The 15,854-nt window shown below is 47.1% G+C and overlaps 1 protein-coding gene across 1 annotated transcript; it reads right to left on the bottom strand.

Annotated features, from left to right (window-relative positions):
- Positions 1–1,277: 1,277 nt before the first annotated feature.
- On the bottom strand, positions 1,278–13,218 carry YWHAH (tyrosine 3-monooxygenase/tryptophan 5-monooxygenase activation protein eta). Its single transcript, XM_044775533.2, has 2 exons — positions 12,566–13,218; positions 1,278–2,739 (listed from the first exon to the last, which is right to left on the bottom strand). Exons 1-2 carry the CDS (start codon positions 12,650–12,652, stop codon positions 2,086–2,088), a joined length of 741 nt encoding a protein of 246 aa, XP_044631468.1. The 5' UTR covers positions 12,653–13,218; the 3' UTR covers positions 1,278–2,085.
- Between the last annotated feature and the right edge of the window lie 2,636 nt (positions 13,219–15,854).

Genomic DNA, 15,854 nt, shown 5'->3' with positions numbered 1-15,854 from the left:
CTTTGCAGCATGGCAGCGCTAGAGCCCACCAGAGGGCAGTTGGAGATCTCAATCGTAAGTCTTGGGCGGAGGCCGTCCTCTGTGGCTCGCCAGCTGTGCGAATTTCAGCTCTACACGTCAGCTTCCTCATCTCTAAGGTGGTGACAAAACCTTTCACAAGATGGTTGTAAAATGAAAATGTGAGTGATTTTCCTAAAGCCCTTCCAGTGAAGGACATTTCAAATGTAACAAGTTTTCATGCCTACATATGCGTATCAAAGCCAAGTGTCTTGGCCACATAAAGTTTGTAGCTTGAAAATACCTGACCCACTAATTGAGGTGAAACTCAATAATCATTTTAGCTAGCAATTAGGCCAACTTGAAACAGGCCTCCTAAGGTGTGTTTATTAACATGTGGGCCACACCTCTGCTGAACAAGAAAATAGGTTACACTTCCATGCTTGGAAGTTCCTTGCCCCACCACAATTTAAGTTCAAGGACAGAAATTGGGTCAGGCCATTTTCACCAGTTCACTGTCAAGCGTTAGTCAAGAATATGGTTTTTAAGGCCTCTGTGTAACTGAACCAATCCTCTTAACAAACATGTTTGGTTCTGGGAACCACGCTGGAGGTATAAAAACGGTGAGGGGCTGGAGTCCCTATCACCTGAGGAAGAGGCCAACGGATGCTACTGAGCCTCAAGAGAAGCCTTGAGTGATAGAAGTAGACGGGAAGAGTGCTTAAGGGGTTAGGCTTTTTTATTTAAACTCAGATGGAAGTTTTTCTATTTTAAAGAATACACAAAGCTTCCTTAATAATAACAACTACGGATTTCAGGGATCCAGGTTGTGCCCCCAATTCACATTTTATCCCATCTAATACAGAAAGAATATTAAGAAAATTTGAGGATATGTCTCAGCTCGGTATGTACCTTGAGCGTTAAATATCAACCAACATTCCAGTAGGGTGGGTCGACAACACCCTTCCAAGTTAAACACAGCCCTGACCTTTCACAGAGGTGCTGTACTGTGGAAGACAGCATTTTGGTCTGCTCAGCTCCTATACAAGCTACCAGTTACCAGGAAGAGTGAATCAGAAAGGCTATGTCAACTGGGTCCACAGAAAACTACTTAACAGTCACGAGTCTTGTGAATCGCAAAGTGTGAGATGAATTACAGGGCCTGAAAACTTACTGTACCAAATGCTTTGATGTTTGTGAGACTCAAATCAGGATTCAAAATGGTGACCTGTTAAATAGCTCCTTGAAAGGGCAAAAAATCAAGACTACAAACACAGAAATAATATCCCCAAAGCAGCATTTATTTACCCACTGAATTCCAAAACATTTAATTTAGAAGTCTGGCATTTCATAATCACCCATCTTGATTGACGTGGGCTGACACACACGGTGCTGTCAGGATACACAAGGACAATAGCCAAAAAGTTACAAAAAATAAATCCATGATTCTTAAACCATCGCAACCAAAAAAAGAAAAAGTTACAGGTATCAAAACTTTAGATGCATTGCATTGAAAAGGTTTGTGCACGTCATAATTTAAAGAGGCAAAACAAGGCGCTACTGAAACCTCACGTTGAAGTTTGTTAGAAAGCTGACGGAAAGGAGCAAGTGGCCTCTTTGTGTCAGCTTCCCTTAACAGTTTCCCATTAGCTGAAGAAAGGGGTGGGAGGGGTGAATTCATTTTTGCATGCACAAGATGTACTGCTTAACAAAACACTATCAGCTTGTTTTAAATGGATCATTTAAATATCAATTGTAGCCTGTGTTGGCTAATTCTCCTTTCTAAACTTCCCCATTGCTCTCTCCTGGGATTTCACATAGATCAACAGGCATCAAAATGCCTCATTCAGAACGCACTTGTCTGCACATTCGAAAAGGGAGCTCCTGTGGGCTCAAAGCAACCATCATTCCAGCAATGCCCATGAAGATTTATCTGAAACTGCTTCCCAAGGGGCAGGAGAGCAGATCTGAGTAGCTGTGCTGCCAATACAGATAGGTTTAGCACTAGATATTTAGTGATTGTGGCAAGGAAGAATTGGTGATGATGGGGGTGGTGGGTGAAGGAAGGGCCAGGGACCTGAAGGCTCTTCAGTTGCCTTCTCCTGCTTCTTCATCCTGCTGGTCGCTCGTCCAGAGGGTGAGGTTGTCTCGCAGCAACTGCATGATGAGCGTGGAGTCCTTATAGGAATCCTCGTTTAGTGTGTCCAGCTCAGCTATGGCATCATCGAAGGCTTGTTTGGCTAAGAGGCAGGCCTGCTCAGGCGCATTCTGGATCTCATAGTAGAACACGGAGAAGTTGAGGGCCAGGCCCAGCCGAATGGGGTGCGTTGGCTGCATGTGCTCTTTGCTGATTTCAAAGGCTTCTTTGTAGGCAGCCTCAGAAGCTTCGACCACACTGTTTTTCTTCTCCCCGGAAGCTACCTCTGCCAAGTAGCGGTAGTAATCGCCTTTCATTTTCAGGTAAAATACCTTGCTCTCATACTGAAAATCATTGCAGTTCTTGATGAGGAACTTGTCAAGCAGAGCCAGGACATCATTGCACACTGTTTCCAGCTCCTTCTCAATCTTCTCCCGGTAAGCTTTAACTTTCTCCAATTTCTTTTCATTTCCATCAGCCATGGTCTTCTGCTCAATGCTGCTGATGACCCTCCAGGAAGATCGCCTGGCACCAACCACATTCTTGTAGGCCACAGAGAGGAGGTTTCGATCTTCATTGGAGAGAGGTTCATTGAGCTCCGTCACCTGCAAAATCCCAAAAAAATAAACACTGAGACAGATCCAAGTCTGAAATTCTTAGAAGAAACCGTCCCTTCAACCTAATCAACAACCCTTTCCAAAATCAGGATTATGGACAAGCCACTCCAGAGAAAAATTGGTCAGATATGGACCCTACCTGAAGGGAGATTGTAGTCTAATAGAAGAGATAAATAGTTGAAATTCAAAATAGGAAGTGATAGGGCCTTGAGAAATCCCTCATTCAGAACTTATAAGGTGCTGGTGAAGGTATGGAGAGAAGGATAATCATGGAAAGGTTGTGAGGTGATAGTACATAATGGCAGGTGAAAAAGTCCTGAGGTCCAGCTATTCTGCAGAAGATATCCTTAACAGTAAGATCATACAATTCCTTTGTCAAATGTTCAAAGACAACTAGAGACCGGAAGTCTGTTCCAGATTCTCCTTCCAGCTTTATATTCTGTAAAGAACTGACTACACCTTCCTCAAATACATACTCATAGATAAGAGCCTCACAGATGAGATCAAATACCACACAGATCTAGTGGCCAGAGCCTTGCCCTGTGTGGTTCCATAAGGAAACCCGTTGGTACAACCAGCCGTCCCTCAAGCCAAAATGGATGCATTAGTGACAGCGCAGTGGTCCCAGCCTCTGCTGAAAGGAAGCATAGATACTCAGCAGCAAGCTTTACTCTGACCTACTGACAGGAACCCTGGACTGGCAATCAAGGATAGAAGCAACATTTAAGTGGAAATGTTTCATTTTATGAGTTGTAACTTGCTGGTTCTCCATGATGCCAATTCCGAGTGAGCCAGCTATGTAGTTAATGAAAGAGCACTGGCTTTGGCTGTGGTGTTAAACTGTGTCCCCAAAAAGACATGCTGAAGTCCTAACTTTTGATACCTGTCAATGTGACCTTATTTGGAAATAAGGCCTCTGCAGACACAATCAAGATGAAGTCATACTGCATTAGGGTGGCCCTAAATCCAAGGACTGATGTCCTTATAAGGAAAGAGAGATTTGGAGACACACAAACACATGGGGAGAATGTCATGCCATGTGACAATAAAGGCAGAGATTGGAGTGCGGTGTGATGTGTCTACAAGCTAAGGAATATCAAGGATTACCAGGAGCCAACAGAGGCCAGGAGACAGGCAAAGAAGGATTTTTCCCTAGAGCCTTCAACATCTCAATCTCAGACTTCTCGCCTTCCGAACCGTGATAAAATAAATTTCTGTTGTTTTAAGCCACCCAGTTCGTGGTACTTTGTTTGGCAGCCCTAGGACACTAATACAGACTTGCAGTCAGAAAACCTTGGTTGGGCCCCAGCAAAACCACTAACTTGCTAAATTGACCCGTATCTTCCATACAGTAGGGAGATTCCTTAATTATATGACCTACCAGTAAAGCTCTTTAATTTAAAAAAACAAAGAAAGAAAAGCACTTAGGAAACCATCAAACACAACATAAAGGTATTACTTAAACCAAACCATAAGGACAGAACCTCCTCCGATGGAGGGAAAAGCCAAGTTCAACGGAAAAATTTATTAACAGCATATTAAAAGACATGTTAACACGGACTGAGAAGACTGAGCAGTGAAGAATCAGAAAGTTTAAAAACAAAAAACGATAGGTTTATTTTAAAAATTAGTAGTTTGAGAACATAAGCAACAAATGAAATCCATTATTAAAGGTAAAATTATAAAACTCCCGGTCCCCAGCCCCCCTGCTCTTTTGCTGCAAATCCTAAGCCCAGGATTGTCTCTCCTCCGTGGCTACTCAATCCAGCAACCCCACTTCTTTCTTCAGTGTGGTCTTTGGCTACCCGCTGCCTCCCGCCCATTCCCTAAGAGGGCTGCCGACAAGCCAGTTTCCTCATTCCGCCTCACAGATTCGAGTCGTCTCCAGCCCTCTGTCTGTGATCCGCCCCAGTCCTCAGCAATCTTCGTCTCTCCACTAATCCAAAATCCAGGCTCCCTGTCAAGGAGACTTGTAACCCCACTCGTTTTCTCCTCCAGTGAGTGACTTTAAACACTCACATACTCACTTCTGTTACTGGAAATATGAAGAGACTTTGTAGATATTTGTTTGATAATTCGGTCTTTTAAGGAATCAATCCTTATAAATCAAGATCCCATCTAAAATATTCTGACAAATCTCAGAATGCTTGAAGCTTCTAGAATGACTCACTTTTCTAGGGCAATATTCAATAAGACAAAACATGAGGCAAGAACAGAATTTGGAGAGCTCCTTAGATCTTGCAGTAAATAAATTCGACTAAGGCCACTTGACATTAAAATGCAAATAATAGGGGCGGGCCCGGTGGCCGAATGGTTAAAGTTCACGTGCTCCGCTTCAGCAGCCCAGGGTTTTGCCATTTCAAATCCTGGGCGCGGACGTGGCACCGCTTATCAAGCCAGGCTGAGGCGGCATCCCACATGCCACAACTAGAAGGACCCACAACTATGTACTGGGAGGCTTTGGGGAGAAAAAGGAAAAATAAAATCTTAAAAAATATATATATATTTAAAATACATAAAATAAAATGCAAATAAGAGCCATAAGGAGTCACTATATACTCCATCCTGTGACTAATAAAGCTGAGCAACAGTCAGAATGTTGCAAAGATTCACCCAGGTAACTCCCCAGAGTATAATATTAAAATTTAGTGCATATCTGAAATACATTTATATCTCACACAGGGTGTTTATAACAGGGGCAATATCGTTACAAAAAAACCTAAGACATCTGGAGTTTAGCCTGAGCTACCTGTGTGACTTTGAACTAACCACCTTTGTGGGCAGCAAAAGTAAAATAAGGGGGATCAGCCCAAACCATCTCCAAGGACTTCCTCAGCTCCAAAATTCTATGATTCCATTTTTCCTGAGCAACAATAAAAGGTGTGGTAAGGCATGAGGTTGATACTATTAACGTAAAAGAAATTTGGGTGTATCTGCGACTTTCAGAATTCCTGTAGTATATCCCTCCTCCATGGGGAAATAAACTGCCAAAAAAGGCTACTGGGTAATATTTATAAAGACATCGCCACAAGAACAATCATTTACTAGGAGTATTAGTGTTTATGTAACAATTATCTGGTTGCCTGCCAGTCTGAATGAATCACTATCAGCATCAGCTGAGGGTGACTAACATCACTAAGCAGGCATTGTTCTTAGAACCCCAGCCAGGGCCTAACTAGGGAATAACTGAATAGGTTTAAACATAGAATTTTTTTTAATACTCCTGGGTTACAACTCAGTTAACAAAGGGAAACTTATGGAAGGAAGATAGTTTTATTACTATTTGATTGGATAACTAAAGAAAATTGAGAGTTTCCCCTAGAATGGAAAATTACAGACCGAAGTAAAATTAGATGGCCTATTGAAACAAACAAGAATTACAGCCAGCCTTGATTACTGATACTTATTACTGAGCATAACCTTCGCCAGTTCCCAACACTTCAAATTCCAAAATACTGGAGCCAGGAGACGTAAAGAAAAGCTTGGACATACACTAAGAAAAGCAGACACCGGGAGGCAATGTAGTGTGATGGAAAGGAAAACAATACACTACCAGCCCGATCACACTAATGCTAACCAGAGGACGGTAAGCAGATTCTATGGAGAGCTTTATTGTATCTCTACAATCATCCGTTTCCAGTTTCTAATTAGGAACATGAGGCAAAGACAAGACAGAATTTTCAAGATAGAAGAGACCTACACAATGGTTCACAACCTTCTTTCTACTCCAATGCCAGGAGTTTCAACATTCTCATTTCCGCCACACATCAGGTGCCCTCAGGGCAGCCACCCCAGACACTAAGTCTTCAGGTGGCTACACCATCTCTAAGGGGTTCATCCACCTCTGCCCACAGCGTCTCTGCCTTCTTGCTCTCCTGCGCACCTCCCCACCCCATTTAATCCCACTTACCCTCTTCCTGAAACCCTTAAATTGATGGACCCTCCCCATTTATAAAGGTCCTCCTCTCCATTTCCTTTAAGGACTGGACTCCCTGCCAGCCATCCTACTGATGTCCTTACCACACAGCCTTTGGCTGCACCAATTCCAACTCCAGGGCACCCATTTTCTCTGCTTCAAACACCACACAGCGTTACTAAGAGTCATGAATAACCTGGTCTGCTACGAAATCATTTATCTTCCTCTGACACCATTCGCTGACTCAAAATTCCCTAAAGGCCTCCCCTCACTAACTCACAAGGCAATAAACTATGTGTTTTTGAGTAAAAATAGATCTACTGCCAAAAATAGCACAGAGACTATTTGGGAAAAAAAAGTTCTTAATCTGGGAAACGTCCAACCTCAAAAGCAATACTGAGCAAACAAAAAATGCCACCTCTGAGCTGCCAGGCCACGTTAGCAAAGTTAGGGTTAATATTACTTCTCCCGAACAGCACTCCCATCCTTCATAGCTACACGCACACACGCTACCGTCCCATCTTTTATAGTTGCCCACACCCAAACACTATCAACAATCTTGCTTTTGATAGGAGTTTAGAACAGAAGAAAATGATTCTCATGAGCAATCAGGTAGACATAACCACATCATAAAATCTTTAAGCTTCTTTGGCAGAATCCTGTGTCTTTTTTTTAAGAGCTAGAGCGATGAAAGCTTTTTTGGCCAACTCTTTGCCAAGTTAATGCCCTACAAGTGAGGATTCTGCCTGGTCCCACGCTGGCAAAGCACCCACCAACAGTCACCACTTGCCCAGCCGGGAGAGCCCACTGCCTGTTCTCACCAGGGTAAGGCTGCAGTTCCGCAAAGGCCGCAAGAGAGGCTGAACTTCACGCTCAGAGCAGAGGAGTTCAGGTAATTAATATCCACTCTAAGCTCAGCATTAGTCAAAGAAAACAGCTAACTTTGTATTGTTAAGAGACTGCTTTTGTCTTGCTCTTGACACAACTCAACATTTTCGTAGGCATTGGCAGCAATGAAATGCAACCGCATCTGAATGGCATTACTGCATGCTACTGTCCCTGGAGGCACCAGGACTAAGGGCTTCAGAAGCTGTGCCAGGTCCTGATCAGAGGGAAGTGCCAACACCCACTACCAAAGCGGGGAATGCCACCGCAGCAAGGAGTGGGAGGAGCTCCCAAACGGTGGGGGCAGAACTGGTAGCCTCCACTTGGACACTGGGAGGAATTTTATCAACAGCCTAGAGACTGAAATTTGGGGTCCCAGACTTATGAAATATGCTAGATGAACTATGAAGAAACAATTGGAGCCAAGGATACGAAACAATTTCTTAAAATACCACAGTATAATTTAACATAGTCCTCTACTTCTTAATTCATAGCAGAAACTCAAATTGAATTAATACTTTGCTTTTTAAGCTAAAAAAACTCCTGGTCTTCAGGAAAACAAGCAAAATCCAGATGTGCCAGTTTGCCTTTCATGGTCCTCTGCTATAGCTAAGATCCCTAAGTGTTAGATTCTGTTTTTACTCTAACTTGGCAAAAATGACATACATCTAATAGATGAAATTATTTGTTCAGTAAGCCCGCTTGTGTAAAGGGATTAGAATTTCATCACCAACGATGACAACGGCTAATATACCAGAATGTATACTAGAAATATTACCCCTTAGCCTCACAGGGCATGATCATACAGTGGCTAAAGTTGAGAGCTCTAAATTCAAGAGTTCAAATCCTGGCTTTACAAACTGACTGTGAGAAAACAAACCTCCTTAAATCTCATTTGTAAAATGGAGTTAATAACAGTATCCATCCAGAGTTATAATAAAAATTAAATGAGAATGTACACATGGTATAATAGAAACCATTTACTGAGTGCCTGATAACTAAAATGATAAATCCCATTAAACTTGATGAAGTATAACACAGAAAACACATTTGGGGTACACCCTCCCAAACCATATTTCTGGAAAACTGCAGTCTACCACTAATAGAAAATTCCAGGCAAAGATGAGGAAACACGTTTTTGGTGTAAGTGAGTAATGAGATCCTTGACAGTGGGAGCTCTTCTGGGGATAATTCAGGAACCCCAAACCCAGATAGGAGCCACAATTTCCACTTCGGTGCAGCGAAGCTATGTGAACTGTTTACCTTCTTTAGTGCCTTTTAACACAGACTATTGCCAGAAAAATCCAAAGCCTTCTTCCTTCCTCAGCCAATATGACAAAGCAATAATTACATTTCAAACGACCAGTTGGTAGGAAACAGGGCTCACTAGTTTACACATATTTCAAACTGTTATACCAATATGGCTTTAAGATTTCACAGTAACCACAATTTTGGTACACCTCAAAATCATCCTTTGTTTTAGTATCTGCAGCCCGGGTATGTCTCACCCCAGGCCACACAGCCGTGCTCTCCTTTTACACGCCACCTGCTCATCTCCCCACTTCCCATAATCTCACAGCTGCTGGAATAAGAGCCTTTGGCCACTGGTTGGGCCAAGTGCCTCATCCTCTCCAAGTCCTATTTCCTTAAGCTACAGCTTTGTTTCCTGCACTTAAGATTTCTACAGATATTCTTCAAGTCCTTCAGACGTATTTCTCCCTGTCCTTTGTCAACTCTGTAATCGACTGTGTAGCAGTGTTAAAACACACCAGGCTATCCCAAATGATTTTTACATTTCTATAATTTCACAATTACCATCCATATGATTTAATACAAAATGGATGACTTAGGGTAATAAGAGACGTGACTGAATTCTGTCTATCCACGAACATTCACAGGACATCTGATTATTTACCCTCTCTCCTCAAATCTCTCAGTCTTCTGCACTAACACTTTTACCCCATGTTATAGGTTTATGTCATGGTTTTCATAAGATGGTATTATACCCATTTGACAGAGGTTACGAACTGTGTATGGTCATTTCAATCCTGGCCTAAAAAGGACTTGGGTTCTAAAACCTTTCATGATGTTCCTGCCCACTATTACACTCTCTGTAAGCTACCAGGTATGAGATAAGGAGAGCTTGAAGATGCTCCTTCACTCCAGAAACATTTCGTGCCTCTTCAAATTATGGGGTGAGGCAGGGAACTGCAGTTCTCAGCTGATGCGAGGCAACACCATCGTGGACCAGTATGCATTTTTCTTAAAGCTTACCGACACACACCATCTCCTCCAGGTGACGCTGGTAGCTAAGGAACATCAATCATTACAGGCGGGCAATATTATCAGGTCACCATTTAAATTATAAAGGAAACAGAAAACAAGTTAGAAGAATGAACGCTGAAACCCCGCTTGACAGTAACACCAACATGACAAGTTTTGCACTTCAGAGGACCGGAAGCCAAGAGATGTGAGTTTCAAGGTCACAGAGTGGCGGCATCAGAGCGTCCCCTCACTCAGGTGTGCTGTTCCATCATCTCTGGAGCAGTCTACTTACCTGCCATGAAGAAAACCCACATAAACCCAGAGGGTTACTAGAATTCCATCTTTTTCCAAAAGCTCTACTTAAGGCCTATATTAATAAAATGGGGATTGAGCCTTCTCAATAACATTAAGAATTTAACATATCAACATCGGTAACTGTTAGGTAAAACACAAGAAACTGTTTTCCACTGACCCCTGCCAAGTCCTTTCCAAAAAATATATTCCATTAATTTAGATGACAAAAAAAGTTCTTATTTTTTTTTAATACAAATTACCTTGAGGGAATGGTTTATTACAAATTCTGAGATGACATAATTAGACCTGGATTGAATTTTCAATGCTAGATGGCTTACCCAACCTGTCAATCATTTCAGATAGATATTACAGATTCCCAACACACAGAGGGGTCCATCCGTTTGCAAAACGCTATCTCAAAGTGTCAGAGAAAATCTGTGGACACAAATAGCTAGCTGCAGGGAAGCATTTTTGAAGGCTGCTTATGAAGACCAGCCAATTTTTCCCGTTCCCCAAACTGTATTTCATTCTGGTTACATGTCTCCATTCTCCCCTTACTTCCCATTTCTAGTTGCCTCAGGTTTCCTATAGCTCCAGAATGTACAGTCTAGTCATTTTCCCTCAACTTCAATTCACCCTTCCTCAAGCCCCATGCCTTCTTTACTCCTCAAAGCGCTCCTAACACTGCAGCCTTCAACCACTCACAGGGGGGCTGAGGGTTTCACTAGAACCTCCAGAGAGAGGCCTCAGCCTGCATAATCCTAGTACCACTCAGTTACTGAGGAGAAGAGGCTCACTTCAATGTGACTTGCTGCGTGGACAGAAGTGGCTTTATCCCAGAGAAAATTAAGCTCAGGGTCCCTTCCGAGAAAATGCATTCACACAGTCAGTCCTCTTTCTATAAAATTTGAAAAATTAATATATTTTACATTCATTTTCTTAAAGAGGGCCCCAGAATGATATAGCCTCCAGGTCCCACACCAAGATCGTCCCTGGTTTGGATGAAAGCTCCTATCTAAACCTCGACAGCATGCCAGTGCTCGAATGGGCATGAGCAACGAATCAAGAAATGGGTGGTGGTGGTTTGCAAACACACCTAGTTCAATATGCAACAAGGACAGCTCAGAAAACTCTTCAAGTATCCTTCCTTCCTGGATAATCCTAAATGCTGACCTCGACAACATATTTCATATTATACTAATATCAAAAGCCTTAAAAGGCGCTTTTCAAATGATTCTGAAATTTTAGGCAGCCTCTGGATTTGTAGTTTTTTCTCTAAGAAATCCCCCCCACAAAGCCAGCAAAAGGGCAAAGGAGCTATATATAAACCAGGGCAGTAATTCTCGAACCTAAACCTGCTAAAACTTGCCACGAGAGCTGGTTAAAGTGCAGATTTCTGAGTCCCACCCTCAGTTTCAGAATCTTTAGGTCTAAGGTGGAGCCCAGGCGGATCCTCCCACGTCTCAGGAGGTTGTACACCGGATGAACACGGCAGGTTGGTGGCCGCAGTTGGAGCTCTACCACTGTGTGACCTTGACGCAGAGAGAAGTAATAATGTTCATTTAGCGAAAACGTAAAACAACGTGAACAGACAGGGACAGTGAGAGGATAACCGGAACTCTAAGTCTCAGAAACGCAGGTGGTGTCTAATCCACGGTATTTGCTAGGGTGTGGCTGGGCACGACTCCTGCACCGGAAATCAAGCTGCAGCATCGATCTATGAGGGTCTCGGGAATGCAAAGGCACACAGGCTCGTCTCACCTACAAGTCACGTCTCATTTTAATCTCCAGGCAGATGGGCGCAGCATCGAACCTGGGAGTGGGGCCCACACCCGCCCTCCGCCCTCCGCCCTCCCGGCCGCGTCCACGCCTAGACTGCAGGATGGGGGTCTTCGCACACAAAGCCAGACCCCGGGCGTGCGAAGATGGAACGTCAACGATTCGGGCGAGCAGAGCTAAACGGATCGGAATGACACAGACTTCAGGTCGTGGCAGGGAAAACCAGGAGACAGGGCGCCACTCTCTAGGTGATTCTTTATTACAAGTTGGGGTGTGGAGGAAAGTGAGAGGGGGGTGAGCCCCCAAGTCTGGCAGAACAGTCTAGCAGGAATGTGGCTCCCTTATGTTTCCTCAGGCATCCCCCTCCCCTCACCAGGGCTCCGAGCTAGGCTGCGGCGACCCCCGCCCGCCCGCAGGGGTCACCGTCGCCCGCCCGTCGCCGCGGTGCTGCATTTGCGACCCCGAGCCGCCCCCTCCCCGGAGACCCCACCCGGGCCCGGCCGCAGGAAATGGCGGGGCGCCCGGCGGGCGCGGGAAGCGCGGGCTGCCGGCGGGCAGCCGCGCCCAGCGGGGTCGCAGGGTCGCCCCGGGCCCGGAGGGAGACGCCGCCCGGCCACCCAAGCCTCCCCTCCGCCGGGCCCCCCGGCGGGCCGCCCGGGCTCCCGGCGAGCTCACCGCCTTCATGGCGGAGGCCATGTCGTCGTAGCGCTCCGCCTGCTCGGCCAGCCGCGCCCGCTGCAGCAGCTGCTCCCGGTCCCCCATGTCGCTCGTGGCTCGGCCTCGCCTCGCGCCCCGCACCGCTGGCTTGCTCGCCCGCCCGCCGATCCGCTCCCGGGTCTCCGCGAGGGCCGCCGCCGCGCACGCGCACTGGCTCGCCGGCCGGCCGGAGGCTGCAGGCTGCAGGCAGCAGAGCGGCTCGCGCCCTCTCGCTGTCTCGCCCCGCGCGCTGTGGCTCACGCCGCGGACGCCGCCGAGGGAGGAGAGGCGGCTGCGCGGGGGGATGGGAGCACGCGAGGACGCCTGCGCAGTGGGAGCGGCCGGGCCGGGCGGCGGGGAGCGGCGGGAGTGGGAAGGGGGCAGGGCGGGCTGGCCCTAACGGTCTATTTCAAGGTGACGTCACCTACTATAAATAGCTGCTGCCGCCGCCGCCCAGCCCGAGGGCCGCGCAGGCGCCCTGCGAGTGCTGCATTTTACCGCCGCATAGGTGGAGGTGGGAGAGGAGAGCGGGGTGGGGACTGCGGAGCCCCAGGAGGGCGCGCGGTGATGGCGGCGACGCGGGCAGCGCATTGTCACAGCCCCACCCTGAAAAGCGCCTCAGAATCCAGGTTAGAGATCTGGCTTGAGAAGGGCCCGAAAAGCAAATAAACCTAGTGCTTGGAGAAGCCAGGAGGCCGCGTGCCCGGAGGGGCGGACGGGCCCGCCCACGCCATCTCACCCGCTTGGAGCCCTGCCTGGCCGATGGGGTCGGCGGGGCCACACCCTGCACTTGTTTCCGCAACTGGCTGGGGCGGGATTGGGTCCGACATCTGGGGACAGCCCCATACACACACGTTGACTCACTGCGCCCCCACCCTGAGAAGTGGCGTTGGGCAGACTGTGCCTTCCACGAAGGAGGGACTGGGTGGCCCCGCTGGGACAAGTAACATGCACGACACTCCTATGAGGAGTCGGCCAAGTGCTCGGCCTTCACGGGTATAATCCTGCTTAATCCTCGCAACTCACCCTGCAGGTGGGCACAGTTGGGTTTCCCCATTTTTCAAAACCAGATTAGCGACTTGCTCAAGATTACCCAGTCTGTAAGTGGTGGACCTGAGTTCATATCCAGACTGGATTTCCTCTTGTGGCGAAGAGGACCCTCTGGCTGGTCAATAAGCCCCTCCCAGTCCTGGCATTCGGTGCTGTGGGTCCCTCCTACCAGGCCCTGGGCTGGGCCCCGGACAAGCTAGGAAAATCCCAGTGACTGAAACCTGGGCCGACTTAAGTACAACACCTCAAGGGCAACACAGGAGGAGGGGCTTGCGGCGCCGAGAATTTTATTGAGCACCTACTGCTTGCTCAGCGCTGGGGGAAGGAGGAGCTACAGAATAAGTAAGATAAAGCCTCTGCCTTAGAAGCCTAGCTCTAAACATGCAAGAGCAGGTAAGCTGGACCTCAACCTCAGCGAAAGATATTAGGGAGTAGGGTCCAGCATGGGCAAAGGCTTGGCAGTGAGGATAGAAACAAAATCTGGGAGGTGAGAAGAGAGGCCTGGCAGTGGTAAGACAAGGTTACGGAGTGTCGTCAATGCCAGCTGAAGATTTATCCTTAGCTAATTGGGAACCACTGGAGGTGTGGAAGCTGTATCTCAGGCCAGGAGTCTTGCTCTGGAGAGTAAGATGCATTAGAAAGGAGGGACTGGAGAGTGGGCCTTTTCTGACCTCAGTTTTACCATCTGGAAATTGGACTTGAAGGAATGTGAAAAGCACTGCAGAATAGAAATCCTGGAATGTCAGAGCTGGCAGGACTCTTAGAGTCACTGCTGTCCAACCGCTTATCCTGCATAAGGAGAAACGGGTCTGAAGAGGAGGAGAGGCTGGCCGAAGTTTACATAGCCAGTGAGCAGAGCTGAGGCTTCCATAGCAGGTCTCCTGACTCTTGGGCCTTCGCCCTGCTATGATGCTAAAATGAGGACCTCAGTATCCATGAAACAGAATTTGAGTGTGGGTCTGGGAGGAGGCCCCCATCCCAGGCTTCACCATGCATGCACCTTTGCTAACTACAAATGGAATTGAGGTTAACAAACTAGGCTGATCTTTTCCCTAGAGAATTTCTTTAAAGAGTGCAATAGATGATAATTAATTGTCCACCCCACCCTCCATGATAATGGCGCTCCAGTAAGAGGTGGGAGGAAGGCCAGCTCTAGTGGGGGGAGCTCCATGGTTCCTTCCAGCTCTTAGAGGGATTAGAGCCCTTCTAGCTTTTCTGATCATTGTTGGACAGAGAGTGATTTCAAAACAGTGAAAATTAGGTAGACTGGAGCATTCTAATCACATTCAATTCTAGTTGATTTTGACACTCACAAATGTCAAATGTGGCACACTTTGGTTCTCCCATGAAGCTTTTCTTTCCTTCTCACCAAACTTCACTGTCACCACTTCCTCACCTCCCACCCATCCCTCAGCCCAGTGTACTCTGGCTCTGCCCCACCCCTCCACCCAGGCAGCCCTCCTCTTGTCAAATCCAAGGTCACTTCATAGTCCTCACCTTCCTGGCCCTCTTGGCTGCACTGGGCGCAACTGCTCCCCCCTCCTAGACAGCCTCTCCTCTTAGCTCTCATGACCCTGCTCTCTCCTGGCTTCTCCCTGCTGCACTGGCTGCTCCTCTCCTGTCTCCTGTGTAGGCTTGTCTTCTCGGCCTACCCCGAAATGCTGGGGTCCCTCAGGGCTCCGTCCCAGGGCCTCTTGTCATTCTCCCCTACCCTGAGTGACATCATCCACGCGCACTCTTGAGAAGAAGGTAACATCTACCACATTCCCAGCACTGGGCGAGGGGCTTTGCAGAGACAGGTGTATTTTTTCCCTCAGGATACCTCTGTAAAGTAGGCTGATTTCCATTCCCCTTTTACAGGTGAGGAAACTGGCTCAAAGATGCTCCATGACTGGAATAAAGTCACACAGCTGGTAATCAACAGAGCCAGGATTCAAACTCAGGTCCAGCAGACTCCCCAGCCTGATGGCCCCACGCTACCCTCGCCTTAGCTGAGAAGGGGCCAAGGTATGGCTCCCCCTTCAGGGTCATTCAGATTGTGGAAAGCACACACAACCTCCCCTCTTACAGCCTACACACTTCTAGCAGCACCCACCTTCTTCACCCTCAGGAGAGAGCTGCCAACTCCCCAAAACCTCGTAAATAAAGACCAGGACAACCGCCTTGGGCAGGTCACCTACTCCCAGGGCTCTAAGTCCCATCAAGAAACATGGCCTTT

The sequence above is a fragment of the Equus asinus genome, chromosome 8 (genome assembly GCF_041296235.1).
Source record: "Equus asinus isolate D_3611 breed Donkey chromosome 8, EquAss-T2T_v2, whole genome shotgun sequence".
In the NCBI taxonomy this organism is placed as follows: Eukaryota; Metazoa; Chordata; class Mammalia; order Perissodactyla; family Equidae; genus Equus; species Equus asinus.
The sequence above is the reverse complement of the archived record's forward strand: the minus strand, read 5'-3'. Positions and strand labels throughout refer to the sequence as shown.

Bases quoted from the DNA above. Each gene is read 5' to 3' on its own strand.
- YWHAH (XM_044775533.2), bottom strand. From the start codon at position 12,652: ATGGGGGACCGGGAGCAGCTGCTGCAGCGGGCGCGGCTGGCCGAGCAG. The intron at 2,740-12,565 runs GTGAGCTCGCCG...GGGATTTTGCAG, and splicing joins TGGCCTCCGCCATGAAGGCG to GTGACGGAGCTCAATGAACC.